This window comes from Scomber scombrus, chromosome 1 (assembly GCF_963691925.1).
Source record: "Scomber scombrus chromosome 1, fScoSco1.1, whole genome shotgun sequence".
NCBI lineage: Eukaryota > Metazoa > Chordata > Actinopteri > Scombriformes > Scombridae > Scomber > Scomber scombrus.
The window spans coordinates 16859804-16887082 of NC_084970.1; the positions used below are offsets into that span (position 1 = coordinate 16859804).

General features: G+C 41.3%; 1 protein-coding gene across 1 annotated transcript in view; it reads left to right on the forward strand.

Moving 5' to 3' along the window:
- The window catches only part of elp4 (elongator acetyltransferase complex subunit 4), a 52312-nt gene that overhangs the window by 18232 nt on the left and 6801 nt on the right, over window positions 1–27279 (forward strand). The window contains exons 8-9 of the mRNA XM_062421750.1: window positions 2026–2134; window positions 4514–4620. Coding sequence (XP_062277734.1) covers window positions 2026–2134; window positions 4514–4620 — 216 coding nt within the window. The remainder of the gene's footprint in view (window positions 1–2025; window positions 2135–4513; window positions 4621–27279) is intronic.

Sequence of the window (27279 nt, forward strand, 5' to 3'; positions counted from 1 at the left end):
GCTGAGTTTTTTAGGCCTGTAGTGGGGATACTATAGACAGCCTATTCACAACTATCAATATTCAGTTGAACTTTTGACCTTACATCTAATGAGATCATTCTTAACCTTTGGCTATGGTTTTTAATATTTTATATTTCACAGCAGTTGTAAATGTAAAATAACAAACTTGAGAATACTTGTATTATATGTTCTGTAAGGTTATATTTCTGAAAACAAGGTTTATTAGCTTATTACCTTCTTTCACTGTTGTTTTGTGGCTGTTTATTTCCAACTTTAGTTTTTCCATGGCTGTCACATTGTTTAGATATTGTAAATGTTTTTTGCAATATGCATCCAGACCCAAGACATATAACCAAGTCAAGGCAATCATCCTAGAAACTACAACTGTCACATCCTCCTCTAAAAAATGGAGAAACTGTGTCTTTATTCCCACATGAAATCAATTTTTTGGAGAAACTTGTGCTTCAATTTCTAGACACAGAAGTGAGGTGCATTTATTTTGTCTCATATATAGTTTTTGCAATCCCAAGACATTAGATTGACAGAAAAATCATCCCTGCTTTGCTCAAACATGTATATGATATATTAAGTTTCGGGTTGACTCTGGGAGCATTGTTGAATCCCACATATGCCACCCAATTGTTGAGCATTTGCACACACAGTTACATACACGAATACAACATTGACCCAAACAGCCAAACAAAACCCACTGAGCCAAACTACTCTGATCAAACTTGGGTTAATCAGTAATTGGTTATATGAGCTTACCCAGCCAGGATAAGATATTGCTGGGCTCTCCCTATGAACTGTCAGTCAGTGGTATTCAGCTGATGCTCAGGGCATTCAGAGGATTTATATTGATGAAATAAGAGCCAATTGAGTCAGAAAGGAATTTCGTTGAAAAACTGAAACAACTCTTGTTTGAGCATCTTATCAATGACAGATTAGACTAAAAGATGATGTACAGTCGAGGTTAGTGTATCCCTGATCACCTCCTTAAACTGAAGTAGCTGTGGGTCACAGGCAAGTGTACTGAGCAGCTCTATGTGGACACTTTGGATTCCTCTGACTTTTAAACTTTTGAGTCTTTGCCAAGGAGTCTCATCTTTGTATTTAGGTAAGCAGAGAAGAGTCATTATGGCCTGGACACAGATTAAGTTTTAGTTAACCGTGTCACTCACACAGCTGCCATTTGCCACACTGGACCATTAGGGTTTTGAATAATTTGTTGTAGACAAACTCTTACACTGACTTTAATTGCTGCATGTGAGTGACCTCGAATACCCTGTAAGTGCTGGTAGTCCTGACTGGTGGGATATGCATACTTTAAAAGTAGGACAAAAATCAAAAGGGAGAAGAAAGAGTGGGGAAAAGACATGAAGGCATGAAAACTGCATTAGGCAGTGGCAGCCAACACAGAGAGAAGGATGTGAATGATTCAAGAGGCAAAGGGATTAATAATGCAGGACTCCCTCTCTCCATCCCAATGTCCCTTTCTCTCCCTCCCCACCACTCTGTCTTCACTCTTTTGTATATTTTTCCTTCACTCTTTCCACCTACTGTATTCGCCCCTGATTTGTCCTCTCTGTGGTCATGTCACTCACCTAACCAGTAGGGGGAGCTCTCTTCATCAAGCCTCTGCTGCTTTCTCCCACTTCCCCTCTATCCTCCCCTGCTGTGTGCAGGTTTGACAATGTGCACCAACTCTGAACCTCTTTCCAAAAAAATTGTTGGATGAAGTAAAATCATTTCAGTCTGTTGTTCATTGGCTTTTTCAGTGAAACTTTTTTAGATGTGTGTCGAAGATGTATGTCCATTTGCATGACCTGACATCACCTGTGTAACCCTTAAACATGCCCTCTCCTCTCTATACCTCATCACCCTCACCCAAGCCATGGGCAGAAATGACCTGGCCACGGGAATGATGACCTAATTTAATTGCAACACTGATGGCCCGTCAGGAGGCTTTTAATTACCTGCTCATGTTTCTTTCTCTCTCTCTCACTCACTCTCTTGATCCTGCAGAACAGAGCTCTAATGGGCAGCATAACCAGGCTATGTGACAATGCCATAGCCCTAGAATCATTCAAAGGCTCTGAGAGAGAGACCAACCCACTCTACAAAGATTACCATGGTAAGAACACACACACTCGCTTATCTTTCTGTCTCTTTTCCATCTAATACGCACACACATACACACAGGCAGTGCATTAAGGCTGGGGCTGGGCTGTGGATGGAGGCAGGGCAGCCCCCTTGCAGGCCAGGCTGTCAGTGCGCGTTAGTGTGCTGCTGCTCAATCAGACGTGCTCCTCAGTAGACAGGCCGGGGGGGATTCAGCTGCCACGCTGTACCCCCTCTCCCTCGCACCCTCACCCACTCCTTCCCTGCCTCCCTCCCGCCAGCAGAGCCTCTCTCCCTCTCTCCCTCTCTCCCTCTCGCCTCGCCCCCTCTCCATCCCCAGTCCCATACCCCTGAGGCTCTGGAGCAGAGCAGACCAACACTGGGGAATCGATATTCTCACCATCACTCTCTCTTCCCCTCTGCCTCTATCTCTCTATCCCTCGCTCAATGTCTCCATGGCCAGCATGCTCTGCTAATAAATGGAGGGCAAGGCTTTCAGTAGGGGAGGAGGACATCGGTAAGGGACGATGAAGAAAATGGAAAAGAAGAAAAAGGAGGGGAGGGGATTGTAGTTTGTGTCTGCTCTCCTGGTCCTCCCCATCACTTTTCCGTTATGGTTTTACCATTTCCTCTTTCTCCTGCTTGCTTCCCTCTTTTCTATCACTCTATCACACTCTCCACGCATAAAGGTCAGTTTAAGCGAGTGAGGTATTTTTAGCTGTGCCTTTCGAACTCTCCCACTCACTCTTGCGCTTTTCGTCTCATTTCCCCCCTCCCTCCTCTCCTCGGGTTAGACAGCCCTGGTTGTGACAGATGAGGGGATGAGGAGTAAAAACATTCAATGGCAGATTTTGGTTTCATCCAACAGCATGTTTTATTTAGATAACACATCCCATAGTGATCACATTCCTCTGCAGTGTAAAGGCAGGTGTCATTTAAAGCCATTCAACATAGTAATATTGCAGCGTTTTCATTTAAAATAAATGATTTTATATGACAAAAATGTTCTTCAGAAATTGCAGTTAATATTATTTGAATGTTTTGTTCAAAAATATATTTACTCTGTGTTTTACCAGCCAGGGAAACTCTGGTTGGGTTATGAAATACATTTATGTGTATGATTGTTTTGATGTGTGTTCATGAGTGCAAATGCATCTGGTACGAGTGTGACAGTGCGTGCGGATGCGCGTGCGTGCGTGTTTGCGGCAGCAGTTCAGGGCTGCTCAAAGCATGCTGGGAAGCCTGTCACTGCAAATCAGGCAAGGGGAAATCACCCAAGTGCACAGAGGAGAGAACCCACCATCCCCCACTTTCTCTGTCTGTGTCCCTTTCTCCATTACTCCCTCGATCTCTCCTTTTTTCTCTCACGCTCATTTATACCACCCCACTTGTACAGTACTCTTCCAGTTATATGAAAATGTAACTCTGTGGTAATAAAAGGAAATGAGGAACAAAGAGTATAAACAAAGCAGAGCTTCCTCCGTTTGTAAGAAGCTCTAACTTGTATGTTTATTTGTTGTCCGCTTTTGATGTGTCCCAGGAATAGGTGGCACATTTTCTTTACTGACAAAAGAAGAGAGCAGCAATGCTAATGTAGAAATGTTCACATATATCCGGTAACAATTAATTTCTGTGGTAGTGTTGCCTCATACACAGATACTTTTCATTTCAGTGCAATATCACCACGCATAGTTTTTCGCTAGTGGAAACTAAAAAAGTGGGAACTTCATCTACTGAGATGAGCACAGTTTGCTTAAAATTAAAAAATTAAAAACATGTAACACTGATTTAAGGACAATATTTTCAAAGATTTTGCATTGTGTCATTATCAGGTGGATCTTTAAACAATTCCTTGTAAGGTGCAAACTATACTTTTGTCAAGTGAAAACTAGTTTAAGTAAATAAGTGCTCCCTTCAGTCATCATTACATTTCTTTTTAATGAAATTTAGATCTTAATTTCTTCTTTTGAATTTTTTTGCAAAGTAATAAACAGATAAATCATTCATTTATCAAATTTAAAGAAGATGTCAGACATTATTCGAAATCTTTTGTCATTTTTTAAACAGTTGTCCCAGTACAGATGAGAGCATCTTTCTGTCAGAAAAGATGTATGGAGCATTAATAAAGTTTTACTGCTGAATTTTGCGTGTAATTTGGACAGAGGAAAAAAATGTCCTGACGACCTAGTCTTCTGTAGGATGCTGTTAACAGGATTTTACACTCACACAAGAAAGCCCAACTCAGTCTAGCATAAGGTTGCTTGTTATTGTCACAGTATAATGTACTAGAAGCACATTGTTGATAAGACAGGAATGTCTTACTTGCACTTTTATTGTAGTTTTAATGTGCTTAACCCTTTCAACTTGAATCTGCTTTCTCTGTCCTTCACAGGCCTGTTACATGTGCGCCAGGTACCTCACCTGAACTGTCTGGTGAGTCAACTCCCTGACCACAAGGACCTGGCTTTTAAGCTCAAGAGGAAACAGTTCAGCATTGAGGTATGTTGTCAAGGTTACTCAGCACAGTCAGGGTTTCTTCATAAACAATACATAGTTGTCAGTGGTTGTACCCTCTTGTTGTATTTTTAATGCTATCTCTCACTCAGATTTTTTTTGTTTTGTTTTGTTGCCCCAATTTTATTCCTCTAATGTATTTTTCCTAACTTGCCATGTAACCATTAACCTAAAATAAGAGCTCAATTTAGATGCAAAGCAATTATTTATTAAGAAAGCCATTACATTTGTTACCTCAGCGTTTGCTCTGCTCAGAACATAACAGCACTGAAATTAAGTGCTGATGGTAATGAGGAGTCTCTCATGTTAGCCAGGCTCTGCCAACCTGTGTTTACTTTTTTCTGCTATTGGGTGCAAAAAAGAAAGGTGAAGTTATTGATTGTACACTGTTGCGGCCACACTTACCGCAGTGTAACGTCAACAGCCAACAGAGAGACACAAATTTCCATCTATATTGATGAATATGAAATGAAAAAATACGGCAGTTTAAGTGATAGCATTTTTGATAGAAATAAGTATGAAGTAAGTTGTTGTATAATAGCTTGTGTAATAGCAACAGCAACAAACAGCGTCATGTTAAACATTTTAAACCATTTTAAGCTATCAAGGAAAAAGGCTATGTAGATATTGCTCACTTTTTCTGGCAGGTCACCTTATATTCAATCCTCAGCTGGCAACAGTCATGACCTGTGGGGAAAGAACAAGTATCAAACAACTTGTTACTGTAATTAGTTTCAATGACAGTATGATATCCAAGGGGCCTCCACTGAGATATCTTAGATCCACCGGAGTTAGGACTGAATCAAGAATGGGCGATGCACCAAATATGCCTTCTCCTCAGAATGGTTAAAATAGTTTTTGTATCCTAGCTTAAAATCTTTCTATAAGCTTGACCGTTTTGAGGCTGAGGCGCATAGGGCATATACGGTACATGGCACATGATTGTATGGCCTCTCCATTTCTTCATTCATTTTGTTTTAGGATTTCTCATCCTCTGTCTCTTTTTCTTCCTGTCAGAGATGCATCCATTTTGCCCATGTCACATCATCACTCTCACTCAGAGTAATCAATCTGTCACTGAACTACCACTCTAGAGACAAATTAAGGGGCCCTCCTCTTAGCTCAGGCTCATGATTGGTCCTCATTACATTATCATTACCTTATCACACCCTCTGGTCCTTGGCGCTTAGTGAGTCCTATTGTCTCAGGCAGGAGGTGAGGGGGAGGAGAGTAATGCCCCACCCCCCCTTAAATCTTCCCTGCATCCTACAATCAACCCCTTCCTATTTTCTGCCAGCCTTCACCATCCTTCAAACCCTTTCTCCTGCTTGCATCGGCCTTCTCCCCCTCCTTCCTCTGACCCCATGAATAGGCCACTCTAGTTTAGATTTATAAGGTCCATAAAAGTCAAGGTGGTTACTCTCAATGGTCTTTTAATTAGGCCTCTGTGTTGGGCAGGCCAGGGGGCCGAGGCCTAGAGCATCCCTGTAGTTCTGTGGGGCCTGGATACTGTGCCATATATCCCAGCAGTACATTGTTAGGACCAAGTTTTGTCTGCCTCCCTTGTTTAAGGAGCTTTATTGGAGGTTTTTTTTTGTAGAATTGGATCAATATTCTTGCATTACCCCCAAAATAAGTTAGCATTCAAAAGAAATGTCCAGAGAAGACTTTTCAGAAAATGGGTGTGATTGTTGAGATAAGAGAATAGATAATATGAAATGTCAATCAAATTCCTTGGCCATGACACAGTATTGTGTCAGGGAATTTCCCAGAGAACATTGTATCGTATCACTAGTCATGCATCAAATCAATCAAAACACAGATTAGTCATTGTAATACGCTAATACATTCTCGTGGGGTGATTGGATGTCATTCATTTGTATATCACCTGAGATGCAGCTGTCATAAAGGTATGAGTGCATGTTGGCACTGTTTTCTCGTTTGCAGAGACATTAATTTAACTTTGTATACCTGCATATAAGATTGCGCTCAGATCTACCGCTGAGCTCTGACTACAAGGTTCAACGTATACTGTGTTTGACCCATTGGTCAACCACCTCGGTGGGCTGCTGATTGACACATGAGATAGTGATTGGATTCGAAACCCAGTGTCTGACGTGTGACAGCCCACATCGTCCCTGCTAATCACCTCATTTACTCAAGCTACAGGACTCCTCTGCCTGGGGCCACATAATAGACCATTCTCTCACAGTTTCTCCTCCTCAGTCTGTCTTCTTCTACACATCAATTGGGGTTGTTCTAGACCATCTCTCCTGCTGCATTCAACTCTTAACCCCTTCCATATTTTGAATCTGAATCTGGACTAATTTGTGATTTGCTGGTGATGAATGACAGCTGATTGACAGCGCTGGCTTCCCACCATTTGGTTCAGGCCGCTACATGTCACCCCACCAAAGAATATAGAGTCATGCTGTTAACTAATTTCTTAACTGCTGATTGACTCACACTTCCAACACCTCAAGAATGCGGAAAAGTATTTGTTTGCCAGCACACAGAGTACAAGTTTTGTTAATAAAGACACACTCTCGTATTTATTTGTAATAATTAAAATGTTCTTAATTTGACCACTTTTAATGCATTCATACCCAAGAACACACACACTCAGCACAATCACTAAGATTCTGCTGTTTCTCTGCTAAGGTTACCATGGTAACTTCTGACAATTCAGAGAGTTCAAGCCACGGTTGATGAGCAGTTATTAGCCATGATGCCTGAAGCCAGCATTAACCCATGGCCCTGTCTGAGCAGGTAGAGGAGTGTTAGGTGTTTGACAAGATTAACACATACACATAGACACATACACAAACATTTCTTACTCCCACACACATAAAGATATTGACATTCAAAAGGTGGCACGGCCACATACTTACTGAGAAACGTACACACGCACATAAGTGACAGACTCTTTCTCAATATGCATAAGTATGAGCACTTTGCTGTTCACTTATATTAGGCCAGCACAGGCTTCTGTCACTAGTTTAACAATGTAAGATGCTTTGAGGATGAAGCTCTGAAGAATGTAGATGGTATGCAGTTACATTCTTCTTACCTTTGTTTGACCCTTTAAACTGACAGGCAATGTGCCTGTGGGGTACTGGGGTGCCAGAGGCAGGTCACAGTGTCAAATACAGTATAAGATGGGGATTTGTGTCAAATTAGTCTTCTGGTAGAGGCAATTTGGAGGTGTCTGTAGCACTGACAACCTCACTCTGGCTGTTCTGTACACATATATAGGCTTTGACGTGAACTTTTGTACTCCTTGAAAATGTTGATTTTTATGTTAATGGTTTTTGGTTTGATAGTTTTTGGCAGTTTAAAATTATCATTGAAGAGAAATATAAATGGAATGATGGGAGTATGGGGGACATGATGTGATAAAGGTTCAGGGCCATGTTTTTAAATCTAAGATCTTGCAGTGCCTTCATGCTGGATCCAGTTTTTGATTTGTAAATACTGTTCACTAAATATTACAGAAGAATTACAACTAAGAAATTCTGGTAAATAAAGAAAAGCTTCTTTAATTGATATAAAGACAGGTGACAAATTTAAGTAAAACACAACACAAAGTTACTTAATAAGGAGTTGGGCCACCGCGTGCTGCCAGAACAGCTTCAGTGCACCTTGGCATTGTTTCTACAAATCTCTGAACTCTACTGGAGGGATGAACACCATTTTTCCAAAAGATGGTGTTTTGATGATGGTGGAGTGCTGTTGGTCCAAAATCTTCATTAGGTATTCAGTTGGGTTGAGATCTGGTCACTGCGAAGGCCATAGCAAATGATTTGTATCATTTCCATACTCGTCAACCCATTCTTTGACACTTGTGCCCTGTGGATGGGGGCATTGTCATCCTGGAAGATAACACTGCCATCAGAATAGACATGTTGCATCATAGGATAAAGGTGATTACCCAGAACAACTTTTTAATGATTTTCAGTGACCCTTCCCTCTAAGTGGACAAGTGGACCCAAACCATCCCAACAAAATGCCCCCGACAGCATAACGGTGCTGCGGGTTCCCCTCGCTGAAGGGGTCAAGCATTAAGACCTCTACTGGTTTTTCCTTTAATTTGTCACTGTCTGTGGTGCGCTGTTGTATTTTTAAACCCTCACACATCCAACTGAGCACTCAAGTGTCTTGAGTTGACTAATGACAGGAACACTCAACAAACTGTATGCATGATAATCTCTTCATTGCCACCTTTCATCCGACATGATTTGAGCTCAACATTAGCCAACAGAGCATATTTTTAAACTGAATTAAGGGAAAGCAAAGAGGGAGCAGAAAAGGCGATGAAGATGATGATGGCGCTGAGGAGAAGAAGAGTTAAGGAGAAGAGGAAGTCTAACTCAAGTCCGAGGGAGGTGTGTAGAGTAGGTTAATGTTTCTTGGCATGTCCTCAAAACGTCTTTAAGACAGCGCATGTGTCTGCCCCCTGTTGAAGCCTGTGGGTGCCGAGGGAAGGGTGTTAATGGACCTACGTGAGGAACAGAGCGAAGGCTCTGTGAGGAGGGGGGAGGCATAAGCGGAGAGGAGCAGTTAAGTGATTCTCAGGTCAGGTCTAATTAAAATGAGGGCTATTCCTCAGAGGCACCAAACCGTCTTATTGAGAGAGAAATAAAAAGAGAGGGAATGAAAGAATTGTGGAATGCAGAATGAGTTAGACAGAGACTCAGTCCTCAGGGCTTGTTTGTGTATTTGTGTATATGTTTGTTTATATTCCATGCCTGGATATATCTGCCTCCCCATGTCTCAAACAATGCGTGGTACTAAAGATCATAGAAAAGCTGATGTTGAAAAGAACTCATATGGAGAAAGAACTGAACTGGGTCATTCAATATTTACTTCCAATAGAGGATCACAATGATTATTCACAGCCTAAGAGTAAACTAAATACAAACAATTTCCTTACTGGATGTCCTGAACCTATTAGTAGGCTGCAAAAAATCCTACGGTTCTCTGTACATCAGCCTGTGTTTCCTCTGTCTGCCCTGGGAATCACAATCAGTTGGGAATGGACCTTTTGGAATAATATTTCCTGTGAATAATTTATACGTCCTCTCTTGGTGCACACCAGCCTCTGTTGCATATTGGAATGAGGTGTTCTTATGGTTTGTGCATGTATTAGAAGAGAGAGAGAGAGCTCAGTGCAGGCCAGTCAGTGGCACGCGATCGGACGCCTCAGCCGAACAATATTCACAACATACATCAGATTTGAATCTATTATTTAACAGGGTTTTTTATCTATTCGGCAAATGTGCTTGTGTGTTTGAAAAGGCCCAGCTTGTACGGACTCTGTGCTGTTTATTGGGTGGGTGGGTGGCTGGGTGTGGAAATGTGTAAATCTGTGCATGTTTTTTGGGTTAGTTTGTTGTGGCATGATCCAAGTGATTCGGATTTGCTGCATAGACTTTTTAATTCTGATCTTTATTAAATCTGTTAATTGATAACATCCAATACTCTTCCCCTGATGCCAGATTTCACAAGTTTTATGGCTGGAAGTTTAAATATGGTCGCTACAGTAGTATAGGTCCGCAGACATGAAGTCAAAGTAGCAGGTGCATAGAATATGTGCTTGTCCTGACAAGGTCAAGGTTTGCAAATCACTATGGGCACTGACTGAAAACAGTCCAAAAGGAGTTTTTTATTGTCAAATGCCTACAGAGAAAAAGCAGTAGCAGTTGTGTTTGCTGTAGTTGAGTCAAAGCTTTGTAGGAGAATGGGATTTGGGACTTGGCCAAATGTGCCGCCCTCTATCCTACATCAACACAATGCTGAAACATTGTTCCTTGCTAACGGACAGTATTAAAACAAAACAAAACAGGGCATATGTGCTGCTCCTGCCAGACTGAGTAAGAGTGTGGTCTGCCTGAACTCGTCCTGGAAGTGAAGCTGTTTCATCAGTGAGCAGTGAACCCTTAACATGGTCCATGCACCACTCAGCCCCCATCAGACTAGACCAGCCACACTGGACTCAGACCTGATTAAAGTAGCCATAGTTGTCTTCAGCTCCCATTAGGGAGAGGGAGGGAGAGACTGTAACTTGCATGCCACCCTACATCCATGGGGTCTTGTGGTACTATAGGGTATGTGTAAGTGTGTTCAGAGAAGGCTGCCATTACCATAATGGTAGTGACTGCAGAACCATAGCCCCCCTGGTGCTTATAAACTGGGTCTTCACTGTATCCTTGGCTTCTGTTTCATTGTGTTGTTATTTTCTAGGCTTTAGAAAACACTGTCTAATTTTGCCTTAGGTCTGTGCACTTTTTGTGCAAGATGTAAAACACTGTTAAAACTGGTAAATGTGTTCACTGTGATTCCTCTGCAAAACATCTAATGTTTTCCTCACAAGCATAATTCATGCATCAGTAGTTTCTTTTGATTCTTGGTTGTGTAACACTAATACTTGGACTAGCATTTTAATAGAAACAGTTTAATAAACATGCAGCAATGTAAATGAATAGATTTGTTGAGTATTTAATTTGAGACATTCGTATAATTATTCACCGTGCACTTGATAGGATATCTTAGAAATTGCAATCACATATAAAAATGTTACATATCAGTATTTGAAAGGTCAAACACTCAGTGCTGAATAATCCAGATAGTCAGTGATCTAAACCGTTGTTTCTAAAATTGCGCTTAAAAGCAGTGTTGATATTATCATTCAGACTTGTGTAAATGGTGGCGAGAGGCAGAGGTTTTCTTGTTTTGAATGAAACAGTCTGCTCACTGCTGTTGGTCTACAGAGAAAGTTAAAATTGCCGTCCTGGGCACAAACAGTTCCATGGTCGGAGTGGTTCAAAGGTGGAATGTTGATCCGGAGTAGGAGCATCAAACTCAGCTTCAGTCCTAAAAATAACTTTCCCACACTCTCACCGTGCTGTGTCCTGGGGGGTCAGGAGAAGTGTGTGTGTGTGTGTGTGTGTGTGTGTGTGTGTGTGTGTGTGTGTGTGTGTGTGTGTGTGTGTGTGTGTGTGTGTGTGTGTGTGTGTGTGTGTGTGTGTGTGTGTGTGTGTGTGTGTGTCGCTGCTCTGTAGTTGTTTATGTAGTTATTCTGTTGTAATATGACTACAATACTGTTTAACTTGTCAAATGTGATTCTGTCCACACTAGAATTTCATATTGTTTTCTAAAGATGTGTTTTCTGAAATGGTGAGGTCTCCTCTTCTTTCTCTTCAATAGTTTGGAAGGCTATAAAATTGTGCATTTTTCATCATGAGGTTATCATCATCATTGGAGTTAGATGGATTGACAAGTTTTCATAGATATGACCAGATGCCTTATTGACAAATCGTTCTGTTTCTGTTGTCAGAGGAGAAGTGATTGATTGCTAACAGTACACTACTGTTGCATTTTGACGCTCAATGAAATCACCATTTTATACAGTTCAGTCAGCTGAAATCATAAACATCATATGTCATCAACAACAGCAAACTCCTTTATGACTCACCGAATTTTGATCACAGAGAGATATAGCGGCAGAAAGGGGGATCCTTAACAATAGTTCAGTTCTCAGTCATGCCTATGACAATCAAAACTAAACATTTCAGAAGCTTGTTTTTCCTGTTATCACTACAAAGTGGGTCCAGTGTCTTTGAAAAGTTTACCCACATTAGGAGATAGTCTTGGAGTCCATCATTTCTAGACTCCTCACGACAGAATATACATGATGTGCTTATTTCATTCATCAGTTTGCCTCACAAAAAGCAGGCTTAGTGATTCGTGTTCTGTTTGACACTTAGCTTTTTTCTAAATGCCTTCTCAGTCAGCAATCCCTGAATGAGTCCTTGCTTGACGAAAACAAATTGGGACTCTTGATCCCCTTTTTTTTTCTCTTTATCTCCAAGCACACCATAAAAGCATTTGTTTCAGCTAATCATGGGAGCTACTTAACCCCTGCTACTGTGAATATGGTTGTATTTAAAAAGGATTCACCCAACAGTCAACACAGAGTTGTTTAAAGTGGTGTTGGCCATTGAGAGATGTTGGCTGGCAGCTGAATGTTGCAGTGCTCATGAATTTTATGAGGGCAAGTGTCCATGTCCTTCAGAGTTCACAGGTGGCTATTGAAAGGCCTGGCTAGATGATGGAGGATAGTTAGGACACATATAGAGCCCTGAATAGACTTTAATTACGCTCTGTAGATGAGTCAGAGGGCCATTTGACGGACAAGTCTGCACTTCAAAAGGCAAGTTAGAGGGCAAGGTGATGGCACCTTATCGAAAAGTTTGCAACCTGATCCTTTAGTTGAGGTCACATAAGTCAGTGGTCTTGTGTTTATGTAGCAAAAAAATAATTACTTTTTTTGTGCATTTGTGAAGTGTGTGTGTGTGACTACCAAACACACATACGTGAATGTGTGAAGGTGGGGGAGGCTTTGGGTGGGAGAATACTCCAGTGTGTGGCTTAACCAAACTCTCCTTTTGTCCCTAACAATGATGAGTGATGATGAGTGACAGGGGTGTTAGGAGTGGGATCTGGGGAACAGAATGCGCCTAAGCACCCAAACTCAAACAAAAGGCAGCAAAAGGTCAAATCTGAGTCAAGCTTCTTATGTACTTGCATATAATATTTTATTAACTGTTGTTGAGGATCACTAAAATTCCTAAAAACAGTATTTTTTGATGCATTACAGTCTTGTTCATGATTTTTTTTTATGGTTTTATAATAAAAAATACAATTGAGTTCTGTAAGTTATTGGTTATAAAAAACTGGTAGTCTCTCACACTGAGCTTCTGATACACCTCCTGCCTTTTCTTTGCCCTCATTTCAAACTTTGATAACAAGAGCTGCCGCAAGACGCTCTCTGTTAGCATCCTTTCCTTCTATTAACCCAACCAAAATACACATCAGTATATCTCCTCTATCTAAAGCAAGAAAAAAACATGCACAGTTGTCCTTTTGTTACACAAAAATCTATACATTCTGCTTAAACAGCCCAACTACACACACACATACACGCACATGCACACTTACACACGCACCCACACACACACACATACACACACACCTCCTCTCATCCCCCCACACACACATTATGCCCTACTGCTAGCTAGGGATGAGGAGGACTTGCGTGCAAGTGTTTCCCAAGAGGCAATTGTAGACTGAGGGTTCTGAGGCCTGGGGATGGCTCTAGATGGCGGTTAGCGAGGAACCAGTTTTTTTTTGCCTGCGCTCCTCCTTCCCCTCCCCCTTTCTGAGTTCAGGCAGTGATCATAATGGGGGGTGACAGCTCACCTCTCCCTAGCGTGCCTACGGTGCCTCGGAGCGTTAGACACCCCCCCCCACCCCCCCCATAACCCCACCACCACCCCCCAAGTCCCGGAAGGCCACAAAGGTTACTCCATATGTTAGTCTGAGGATTCTTATGAATCTTTTTTTATTTTATTTTTTTCCTCAGACAAGTATATTTATTGTCAACTCTATAAAGGTTTGTCTGAATCAAATCAAATCCAGGGACATTTCTGTTTTCTCCCCTCATCATGAATGTATTTATCCTGGATGGAGTGTCTTTCATTGTTTTATTTTTTTATTTTTTTATTTATTTTTTTTTTGCTCTGTCATCCTCTGCCCTCTGTTCTTCTGTATGAGTTGCGACTCAGTGGTGTGAAAAGATCCAGGGCCTGGAGTTTCACATCTATTAAAGGCTTCATGTTTGGAGAGGGAAGTGATCTGATGGCCTGATGTTCTACGCTCACTTACACAGACTGTTTGTATGGGGACGTCATGTACGCTCGCTTCATCATCCTCTGTGAATGTGTGTGTGCGCGTGCATTAAGTGTGTGTATTTGTGTGCCTAAGTTTAGCATGCATTTAATCCTGGCCATGTATCCTTAAATGCCATTGACATTTTGTAACAGTAGTTTTGTTTAAGTGTCCTGAGTATTCTTTTCAAAATCATTTTTAGTTAATTTTATTTGACAAAAAGTACAACAAAAACACCTGAGCTTAACTGCTAAGTTGAAAAAGTTTGAGGGAATTAAGTACTGTTTGTTCAATTGAAGGTGTGAAGGAAATATTTTACATCAAGGATTTTACTTACTGGGAGACTTCATTTACTCATCAGAAATAACCTGCTTACCTCAACAAGACAAAAGATGTCAATGAACGTCCCTGCAGATAAATCTCAGGACATGAAAGTCAACAGCCTTCTTTGATGCACATCCACACACAACACTCTGACATTCAGCAGTCATCGCTTGAGCTTTCGGCATCAACCAAAGTCCTCAAAGGAGATAGAAGATGTAATGCACAAGATTATAATTAAATCAGGACTGTGAATTTCTTGCACCATGCAATAGATTGCACATCTTGGTGTGTGTGTGGGGGGGGGGGGGTGAGTTGTTGTAACAGTGTTGATGCTTTTGCAAGTCTTGGATAACTCGCTAGTGGAAATGTATAATGAGTACTGTGGGTATTGAGAGGAGGGTTTGCGTGCTTAGATGGGTAAGGAATAGAGCACAAAAGCATGTGTAGTGGTGAATATTAGAGTAGGTAGAGTGTTAGCAAGGTCACTCTGTGTACAGAAAGAAGTGCTTTTCCTTCTCAAACTCACTTGCCTTCTCCCTCTTTCTGTCTCCCTCTCACTTTGTTTTTTTATTTTTATTTTTTTATTTTTGCCAGACTCACCCTCCCTCCACTCCTCTTTTTTTAATCATAGTCAGCTTTTTAAGAGTGTTGCTCTGTCTACATTCAGGGCCTTTTTTCCAACTTAACAGCCTTCACATTCACCCTTTTCACCTCATTTGCTGCCAGACACAAAGTCAACTTGACATCCTATAAACTGGTGCCTGTTTTAAGATGTTGTAATCATTGTGAACATTCAAGCTAAATTCAATTGCTGAACCTCATTTGCCCCCGCCTTCCTCCACAAAAAAAAAGAAAAAGAAAAATAGGCAATCTCATTTCGATGGTCAGATAGAAGTGCACAGGCACTGCTGTGGGAATCAATTTGCAAGGTTAGAATATGCGAGATAAGTGCCAAAGGGGGTGTGTGCAGCTTCCCGGCATCCTTTCAAAACACCCTGCAGGCTAAAGTGGTATCCCAGCCACGCCCCACATATCACCCCATGTTATGTTTTTGGACCCATCCTGCATCTACTGTACCCTGGACATGCAACATTTTTTAGTCTTTTCTGTTTTTTTAACCACAGCACCCCCCGATCTTTTCTCCATGTACAAGCCTTTTAACACTTCTGGCCTTAATGGCAGCCTACACATCAGAGAGGAGGCACTGGCCTGGTGTAATCTGACTTGTCTTAATTACAGGCAGTATCCAGTAATAGGCTGCTTCCATAGATATCAGCCATTAGAGCAGTGTCTCCGACAGGAGAGGCCTGATTGGCTACGAGGTAGGTGATAAAGAAGCCATGCCTCATTTACCTCCAATTTTTTTGTTCACACATCCCTGTATTAAAGTCAAGCGTGAAGATGGCAAAGGACTGTGTTAAACTGATTTATGTGCTCTCCTATGTGTTGGTAGCTAATCTGCTCCTCCTGATTGCATTGTCAGCAATCTGCTCTACAAGTAAATGATTTCACTGGATGGAAGTTGTTCCAGCAAAGTTTGAATGTTGAAGTTTTCATTAAATGCTCGCTTTTCTTGAGTCATTTAAATTGTTATGAATATTGCATTCCTTTGTTGTGAGTTTATAGGATCCAGCCCAGGCCTTAGGCTTGCCTGTGTAGTTCAGCTCCAAAACCTCAAACCAGCAGCTCTAGTCAGCTAATTAAACCAAACCACAACAAGTGTCCTTAAATAGACTTTACAAACGTGAACAAATAGTTCTTCATTCAGTGAGCTTTTATTGTTCACTTGACTATCTATACCTGACTTATTTTCTTCCTTGCCCACAAGTATATACACGCCCTTTCACTGACTTATCACTGTCCTGTGTCCTTTAGGAAGAGCTTGGATACTAGGATGTACACTGAAATGATGACCAGAAGGATATTGATGATACATTCACAATCGTCCCATCTCACTCATTCACTTTACCTTTGTTAGTACCAGAGCAGCATGTGACCTGATGGCATGATATGTTTGAGTAATTCCACATATCGCTTCACCATCCATTTCAAATGCCATAAAACAAAGTGAAACCATTAAAGATAATATACCCATTATTAGTATGGAAATTAGAAATGGAATGCCATAGAGTATTGAAAGCTTGTCATTTGAGTGACAGTTAAAGACACTCCTGGTTCAGTGCACTGTATTTAAGATATGTTTGATGTTTTTCAAACTCCATATTTGGCACATTATCCTTGGGTGGCAGCTCACACCTTGTTGGTATTTAAGACAGATTTCAACGAATATTACTGGATTGTGGTGGCGGTTGCATTTAAGGGTGCAGCTCACTCATAACAGGGAGGTGTCGTCTGCTGACAGATCACTGTCTGGATGAGAGAGCACAGCAGCATCCCACCTCATTACCGTAGCAACACACCAACCGAGGGACCGACACACTGCTCGCTGTGATTAAGATGTAAATTTCCTCTAATTGGAATGTAAATTCATACATTTATATGAAGACGTCAGCTGTCAGATTGCAATATTGTGTCCTTTTTTCTCCCTCTCCCCTGTTCCCTAGGCAGGGACTAGGTGCCTGTAATCTGTATCATACTCCCGCAGCCCATCCTGGGATTTGCCGTTTGTTTAATGGCAGGCCCATTGTCTTTCATCCAGCCCGTCATTGTAATGCTTCCCATTCATGTTTCTGTGTTTTGTTGCAGTCTGATTTGCTCTCGCTACCTGTGTTTGTTTCCCCATGCATGGCTGAGCCGTCAGGCCTTTGGGGACGGGGAGGGACTTTGAGACGGGACTGGGGTCATTGGGTGGCCGTATTTTGTGTGTGCATCGATTACTTCTGCTGAATGTTCCTCAATGCAAATAAGTCTGCCACTTTGAGAGGAAGCACATGTATCTGAAGTAATTAATTTTACCCTTGAATGCCAGCTGTGGTGTTGGTGTGACGTGTTCCAAATTGAGCTTTCTCACCAAAAAGGTGTTAATTTAGGGATTTGGCAGATGAAGTAAGTGTGTTTGCCAATGGAAAAGGCCCATATAAAAGGGATGTGTCGTTTTTGTCCCTGCTAATTCTGAGATTGTGTCATCATGTGGGATTGTGTGATTACATTGTGATACAGGACATTGAGACTGTCACTTTTAAATCAACACCATACAAAATACTTAAACAGGGATGAATTTTATTGTTCCTGGGTCTCATCAGTGTCAACTTTAAGATCTGATGATAGAATACTTACGCAAGTATTTTAAAACTACCCTTTCAAATGTCCTTTTGTGTGCATGTTTTCCAGATAAAAAGCTAGATAAAAAAGCAGATAAAAAGTTTCGCAGACTAGGTGGGACACACAGTCTGCACTACCATTGCATTTGAGAATGAACAAAAAAATTGAAGACATTGAACAATTCGGGAAATTTCTACTACTAATTGGGAGAAAAAATAGATGGTAAAGAAACAAATAATGCAAATATTGTTAAACTATTTGGAGTTTATTATATTATATATGCAGTAGGCTTACAGTTCAAACACTTAAGTAGACTTTAGAAAGGATACTAATCCTACCTTTACACAACAACTTGTACCGATACCTGTTTGAACAAGTCATGCTCCTGAACTGATCACGAGTAAACGAACAATAACAAAATGTCCCATCATGCTCATACAGGAATAAACAAAGTCATGTGCAGAAGGAAGTGATGGAGGGAGAATATTTTGGTTATTATCTTTCCTTATTGGCACCACTGTTATTTACATTAGACCACTAATGTAAAATCATGATTAACCTTGCACTGAAATGATTTTAAGGTCACATGTATAGCAAAACTTGTGATATAAATGTTCAGATGGTAATCACAGTGCTGCAAGTCTGATATGTATCAGATTTACGGAGCATTCAGGTTGAAAACAGCACTGTTTAAAGAAAATGGAAGGGGCTGAGTTGGTGATGCTTCAAGTAAAGAGGAGACAGTGAAAGTTATTTCATCAAGTTAGTTTGCAGAGCATACTGTACAGTAAGCTAAATATTCTCACAATATTAGACAGCAGCCACATTATTATCACATTTCTTAATGGTTTCAGAGCTTCAGTCACTGGAACTGTAGACTCACAAACCACAAACACACGGTTGTGAGTTTGTAAAGTCATTTTCATTTGTTGTGTAAAAAACAGACCTGGATGGCGTGCCAGATCCTTCCCACTGAACATGTTGTGATGAATACAAACAAAAGCAGGAAGATTTCTTTTTGTTTGTATGTTTGTGGACTGCACAGATCATCAGGCATCTTTGGGTGTGTCCTCGAGGATCCTGCATATCTCCTGTACATTCCTCTTAGGCACAGGTAGTGTGTGAAATCTCACAGGTCACGCAAACCTTTCCGTACAAGAGGCTCAGATGCTGGAGTTCGTTGTTGGCATGTTTCCCAGGGCATTTCCTCTGTTTTTCACACGCTCTCTGGGAAAGCGTTTGTGCTGATATATTGAAATGTGTGTTCATCTGTATGTATGTGTGTGGGTGTGCCTTACAGACCTTAATCAAATAAAAACATAAACCTTAAAGACAATGTGATGTGTTCACAGTATATCAGTGTGCATGAAGGGTGCTGCAGGATTTGACAACAGCATGTGTAGGTGTTACAAGGAGCAGGAAATTAAAATCATTGGAGCTCCCAGTAGGAACCTCCAGGCCGCGTCAAGCAGGGAAGAAGCAGAGAGAGGGACCCTCTCACATTGTTATAAGGGCTGCAGGGCACACTAGCTGAACCTGTATAAAAGACACAGCAGTTATTGAAAGGCCACATGGTTTTCACAGACCATGCAGTGACAGAGCTTAGAATTCCCATGAAGTCTAATTTCAGCTAAGGGGGGGGTTGAGCTGTACACTAGGAATCCTGACTATGTTGCCACAGCATGTCGACACTACTCCACCCACCTGTGGCACCAAAACTACTCGGCATGCCCTTCCTCAATTAGTCCTCCGTCAGTAAGGAATCTTAATAAACCTGCTCTTTTCACTTCCATTCCATCCATCACCTTCTGTTTATTACACAGAATCAACGGCGTGGAAAACTGACACGTTCCCAGCCGTTGTTTCTGATAACCAAGAATCTGCCTCTGGTCAGGTGAACTGGCCGCCTCTCGTCATGTGGGTTATTTTCAAGTTCGGGATGTGTTTATAGCCTTTCAGGGATTACATGATGAACCCCCCCCCCCCCCCCCCTATACAGATGCTTATACAAATCTACCCATCACCTGACTATTGAGGTGTTAGCGGAGGAAGTGAATCATTCTCCTGTTTTGCCTTTGGGTGTTATAAAAGTTTATTTAAGTTTATTTATTGTACAAGTTGCTTCTTCATTGAGATTTAGTAACGCATAATTAATGACTTTCAGCATTTTAATCTTTGTAAAACATTATCAGTGTTGATAATATTGGATGAAGAATATCATTCCCTAACCAGGCTTGGCTCACCATGATCCAGACTCAACGCTCTCTTCCTCTGTAGGACTATAGACACGGCACAGACACATGAGAGGAGTGGTAAAAAAAAAAGGAACTGGGGCAGAGGGAGAGACAGTCAGAGAAAGAGAGAGAGACCATTTTGTCCCCCAGGTATGACAGAGTCACTCATGCAGAAAGATCCCACATGGAGGGAGGTGGGAGCAAGGGGGGGATGAAGGAACTCTTGGCTTCCTCTCCTCGCTTATACCCCCCTTCCCTGAAAACACATCTGTCTTCCTGTCTCTGCCACACACCTTTTCTACATCCTTCGCTCACCTTCTCACTCCTGTAACAGAAACTTTGAACTTTTGACTGCTGAAATAGTTTTCTCATATTTGTGGGTGGCCATAAACTGTATTTCTTGAGTGTTTCTGGTCAAATTGTATGCCACCTGCCATATTTAGTCAAACTTTTGAGGGATCGAGCTCTTTGGCCACGAGTGCTAGTTCGTTCTCTTTTTAGCCAATGTTCTTTGGCCTTTGGACACACTGCTTACCGTTACCCCAAGCGGTCCGTCTTACATGCAAATGTGTCGGCTCAACAGCGATCACCATTTTAGTCCGAGGCAGAGCTATCTCATGGCTGCATGCATTAAAACAATTAAACTTTTCCCCTCCCCCGCCACAACAATCATTTGCAGATGTGTTGGGTGAAATTTAGCAAGAAATTATCATTTTCTGAATCACTTCACTCTGCTTGCTCTGTGTTTTTTTCATTCTTTCTCTTTCTCCGTTTTGTCTTTGAGCTCTTTAAAAGACTTGGAGCCCCCTGCATGTTCTTCTTTTTGCTTCCTTTCTCTGTACTTTTTTTTCATCATTATCCAACAGCACTTTTCTGTGCGTGCAAATGCTTTCTGAACGGCGTCCTTTCTTCCCTTTCAGGCTGGATGTCATTGTTGCTGCCTGTGGGCTGGGTGTATTTATTTAGGGGTAATTGGTGTGTGGATGAGTGAGGTAATGAGGTGCATCCACACTTGGCTGCTCCCCTCCCTGAGAGCCTGAGACAGACGTAGCCTAGCTGGGCTTCGGCTTGGGCTGTACCACACTGCTGTCTCCTCCACACAAGCCAGAATGGCTCTTTCATACCCAGGTGGACAAACACAATCGCTGGGGCTGATACCTCAATGAGGCGTCTGCAGTTTGAAGTGGTGTGTGTGTACATGTGCATGTGTCCATGTGCTTGCATGTGTGTGTTCATGTGGATGTATTTGTGGGTGGAGAGGGAAAAAAAACATTGCTTGGTTGTTTGCCTGTGTCTGTCTTGAGTCCTTGTTTGTCTTGCGGCTTGTGTTTGTATAAGTGATTTTCCCTGTGTGTTTGCAAGTGCATGTATATCAGGCTGAGTGGGTGTTCAATGGAGCTCAAGGAGGACCTTTGGCTCTCATAGCCCCCTGCCAACCTCAAACTGCCCCTAATGTCCTGCAGAGTTACCTAATGATTTCACTTACACCTCCCTTATCTGTCTGGCCCGTGTGGCAGCAACCGTCTGACGCTTCAGCCTTTACATGCCATTTGCTGCCTCATATCCTGTGAAATTCAATTGCACAGCACCAACTGTAGCCAGAGTAGGGGGATCTCCCTTTCTCTCTCTCTCTCTCTCTCTCTCTCTCTCTCTCCCTCTCTCTCCCTCTCTCTCTCTCTGTGTCTGTCTGTCTGTCTCACTCTCTCGCTCTCTCTGTTGTACTCTCCCCCTCTGTCCGTATTTGTAAATACAAACGTTTCAAACAGTTTCACCATCACACTTTTTTTCACATTATCTCAGAGCAACCTTGAGTTTTAGTGTTTTAGCACTCTAAAGTGACACTTTACTTCGCCACTGTGTGGCACATTTTGAATGAACCATAGAAGTTTTAAACCAGAACGCTTGGATGTTTGAGGCCGCCCACAGGTGTTCAGTGGATAATATTATGCATAGATTGTTTTGTTGTTATCAGGGTAATTGGTGTAGACCTGCCAGCCTTTGATAGACACACAATTACTGTATGTGATGCATAAGTGGACTCATTTTAGGGCAGGATTTTGAGTTGCTAATGGTGCATTATTCAGCTTTTGGTCTGTCCCCAAAAGTGCTGGGCCAAATCAAACACGCCGCTCCAGGGTAATTGAGGCCCACTCCGCACCCCCTGCAGTGAGCAAGGCAGAACTGTAATCCCCTGACAACTCTGACTTGGCCCCAATCTGGCAGGCCGCCCATTTCCCAGCAAAACGCCTAACTCTGCATCGGGAAGAATGAAGAAGCTGATGGTCACATTTGGAACGCTTTCCAATTTTGTTATTCTTTTCAGCTCGCCAGCCTTCTGTAGCCATCTCTGAACTTCTCCTTACTTTTTATTTTAAACTATAGTTCACAGAACATAATTGGACAGTAATTACACGCCATCAAATTAATATGCTTACTCATTAGTCTCTTCAAGGTTTTGTGGTTTTATGATCAAAGGTTTTTGACAAATACATCTAATCACTGAAAAAGTTTCTCTTGTCTTTTATAACAGTTGTACCTTACGGGTTTTCCTGAAGCCACACCACAAAATCAAAGGCTACAATAGTTAAAGAGATTTTCAGCTACATTTTTAAATGAATTTTGGACTTAAATCCAACCATTCTGTTAATGTTGTCAGATGTAGTTCTATGAAGTAAAAAAAAAAAAAAAAAGGTTCTTATTTTTCTTTTGATTGATTACTTCACCAATCAACCTGCGTGTTACCTGCAGATGCACTCCGTTCTGGCATATAGCTCCTCAATCCTGCTCCAGTCGGCTCGGTGTTGCCCTTCATTCCAAAATGTTGGAGCAGTGGTGGTGAAAGATTTTGCATAACACGTACTGTTTTGTGTCATTTTGCAAGGCAATAGAATGCAAATAATGTATTTAATGTTCAATGCTTGCACCCTCAGGGAAAATTGAAGTATTAAATAAATCTATTAAAGCACATGGACTGTGATATTTCACAAAAGTCTATTTCAGACATTTAATATTAAATATTACATTTTATAATAGCACTTGTGATGGAAATTCAACATTCTTAATTGTTTTTTAACAAATCTTTAATGGAGAAATTAAAGATCCTTTCTTAATTGTGTTGTAAATTCATTGCTACAATTATTGTGAATTTTTTTGTATCATAATTTATGTTTTTTGCCGTTGTTTTAAAATCCAAACAATGTCTCCCGTGCCACCTCCTATAGGGGTCATCACATGCATTTAACACTGTCTCTCTGATTTTTAACTTTAGCATGCATTCTCCCCAGGCCCTGGCTCACTGTTTTAATGGCTTTAGTAATGCGTCACAATTAACACTCAGCCTGCGCTCTAGGTTAGGTAATGGCTGGTGTGTTTCAGGCTAAATTAGAAAACACAAAACAAAAATCTCCATCACCCATGGTGCTTCTAGGACCTAGGGGTAATGGGGAAAATGGAAGGTGGTGAATTTTTTGACAGGGCAGCCGAGGTGATGTCTCATTCCCTCTGACATCTTGAACACCCTAAAGGTGGCTTTGCCAACAGTCTACCCAGGAAGCACCTCACCTAGCTGTGGCTAAATTTACACAACCACCTGCCCACAGGGGAGTGTACTGGAGATGAGAGCAGAGGTGGAGGTGGAGGTGGGGTGGGGGTGGAGGGCAAACAGGATGAAGGAGAAGGAGGGGGCAGGAGGCTGAAGTGTGTCTGTGTGTCAGTGGTTAAATTCATATTATGTTTAAGTAACTGGTTCTTTGAGATTTTAGATTTTCATCCAAAAAGTTTTGCTGTGTCAACATTTATATTAACTATTTTGTCCCTCTTGTTCCTCTGTACTGCTGAACATTTGCATCAAAGAGGAGACAGTGAATAGGTCTGATTTGGGTTAAGAGTTCAGTAGATTAGTGTCCACAGAGAGCACATCAGCTTTCCTCTTATACCGGTCCACTGTGTAACTGTGAAAGTATGTGTCAAAAATGTGCACCAGAAGTTCCTGTGTGTCTCATCTTACTTAACAGTTCCCCTTGCAACTTCCCACATACTCTGTTGGAACAGGTTTTTAAGTTTAGGGCCTTGACTGGGTAAATACTGAACCATTTGCTTCAGTAAATATTTTTTAATGGCACATGCACTTGTGTAAAGTCTGTTGGGTACACCTAGCCAAACTAATACAGTCTAATACAACAGCCCTGATATAATGTCAAACCTAAAAACGATCTACTTTTGTTTAAATATTTTTTTTCTACTTTATGTTCATTTTGAAGGCTATAGTTTTGGAGGCTGTAGTTTATGATTCTGTTGAATTGCATTCATTGAACAGAAGTTATATACAGTTATATATACACTTGTTTGTTTGTTTATTAGGATCCCCATTAGCAATTGCAATAGCAATAGCTACTCTTCCTGGGGTCCACACATGTATGAGAAAGTATGTTCAAACTTTATGTTCAAAAGTATGTTCAAACTTCTGAGTGTATATTGCCAATTATTTTGATATTGCCACATCAAATTTTTCCCTTTAAAACTATATATTCACGCTTTTGTATAAATGTACTCAATGGCTGCATATATTGAAGCTCTCAAGATGGACAGTCAAATAGAATAGTAACAATTCTAGATGCTCCCGAGTGGCAGAGTTCAGGCGTTGTGCCTGTGGGCTGATGTGGAGTGAATGGCCTTAGAGGCTCTAGGCTGGTCTATGTGTGGCCTGGCTGGTCCAAGTCAGCAGTAATGACTGGCTTTGGCCAGCATGCCTGTTAATGTGAATGGGGTTACTCTGGGCAACACCTTTTCAGCTGGGTCCTATGAAGTCCCCAGTCTGGTGGTCTTTGTCCGCACAAGGGCTGTCCTCTCAGCAAAAAGGGCTCCTTTTTTGTGAGGACTATCAACTGGTGATGGATTATACCCACCCCCCTTTATTCATCCGGGCAGACAAACAGACACGGATGCATGCAAACATACATACACTCTCACACATGCGGGCACCCACAAAGACACCACAAGTGTTACAAGCACATCAGTACATTATCTTACAGACTGGGTCATACAGTAGATAGTCAAGATGCATGCATGCAGATGCACGCACCTTTCTTACATTGTCATAACATTGAGTGCTTTTACCTTTAATTTACTGTCCCCTTTACACAACGTAGACATAATGGGGAATTTTCTTTCTATCTTAAATCACAGAGAAAGTGTAGATTTTCTTGTCATTGTTAATGCTCGCTTCTTTAAAATTATCACATAGTTTCTGTCTACTCTCTTCATACAGTAGTAGATGATCCTGCACAGGCAAGTCCCAGTGAAAAGCAATGGCCTGAGTGCAGTGGCACAAATGTATCTGTGTTCTAATATCTGTTTCATCTCCTTTACTGAGTTAAATGTTCTATATGTAAGAATCAGACATTCCTTCTCATTAGTGACTGTTAAGTGATCTGCTGTCAGCATCCTGTTACTCATGCTTGCATGCATGCTGTCATGTTTTTCCTCCCTCACACTTCTCATAATAATATAAAAGATCTTTAACATTGTTCTGCTTCAGCAAAGTATCTCTCAGTCCCAGTCAGTCAGCCCCTGATCTGCTTACGTTAAAGCACAAAAACAACTTGGTTAAGGTAAGGGGAAGATCATGGTTTACATTAAAATGTTCACTTGAAATGTGGTTGCTACTTCCTTACATTTAGGCATCCTTCATCATCATGGCAACAGTAAATACCACCTCATGGTTGGTACAAAAAAAAAGCCCAGACTCACAGTTGGAAATAGGAAGCAAAACGGTAAGAAAATAGCAGTCTCCTGCAGTTATGTTCAGTTTTACCACTTTTTGCCATCTAAATAACTATCTAACCAGTCATCCTGCCTCCTCCTAATGAGGAAGAAGTCATCTGAACTCTCCAGGTCATAATCACTACTTTGTTTCTCAAATCTTGTTTTTGATGACTGAATTTACGAGCTATTGGGTTTGTTTCTTTGGGAGGACACGCTCCAATTCTTACACATAAAACCTTAAACTGAAAATATATTTTTTGGCTTCTCCTGGTGTCATCGAGCAGGGAATAAAGCAGACAGCTATGTCTTCCATTTGGTTCCATACAATGCAATAAAAAACTAGGTGCAGGAGTGTTACTAGTAAATAAGTGGCTAGAGATGAGGTTTAGTCTTGTAATGAGAGCTCTATTATCATCCTGTATGACACTTGAAATATATTTAAAACAGTGGATAATATTTTGTCATAATGTTTTGGCTCTCATACTCTTTCCAGTTCTGATGTGTTCCATTCAATTCTGGTCTTCTGCTTGCACAACAACAGACTATTCGTCTGTGAGAATGATCACCCCCACCCCTCCCAAGGGGTCAGCCACTTACCAGGGATGACACAGTAACCTCCAAACGACCTTTCGCTTTGCCAAATGTTATGCCTGTAAACTGTGTGAACTCATCACACTGCACAAGACAAGAGAGAAGTAGGGTTTTCTGTCAGAGGGATGACTGTGTTTTGGAAAGCTTAGTTGCACTAGCTTGCTTTGTGCGCTTGTGTTGTACCCCTGTGTGACACATGCATAGGCAAGTGGCACTGTGTGTCTGTCTGTCTGTTTTTGTACATGGGTGTGTGCGCTTGTAGACTGAGTGCAACACAGAAAAAAACATGAATAATACATGATAAAATATCCTTGGTAATGCTTTTGTTTTTTGGTGACTGATGTAAAAGAGACAGTTAGTTGCAGGGATCGCAGAGGATTAGTTTGACATTGTAGGAAATAAGTATACGCTTATTTTTTTGTTGTTACCATGAGTAACTCCAGGAAGGCACTGCATTGTGCACATAAATTCACATTAAACCACAACTTCTCATTTTTATACTTCAGTTTTGTATCAGACAGGATATAATATCTTGATTAATGAACTTTAGATGTGCTTCTAAGTTGATGATGACCTGGTGCGTTTCCAGTCTTTATGCTAAGCTAAACTAAGTTTCTTGGGTATACGTGATAGTGTTATCAATCTTCTCACCTAAATATTGGTAGGAAAGTGATTAAACATATTTCCATATCCAAAAGGTCTAACTATTCCTTTAAGCCATTATCTAACATTGTAGTAGTATTTACACAGCATTTATAATTTGTTTGATTTCTCATACTGT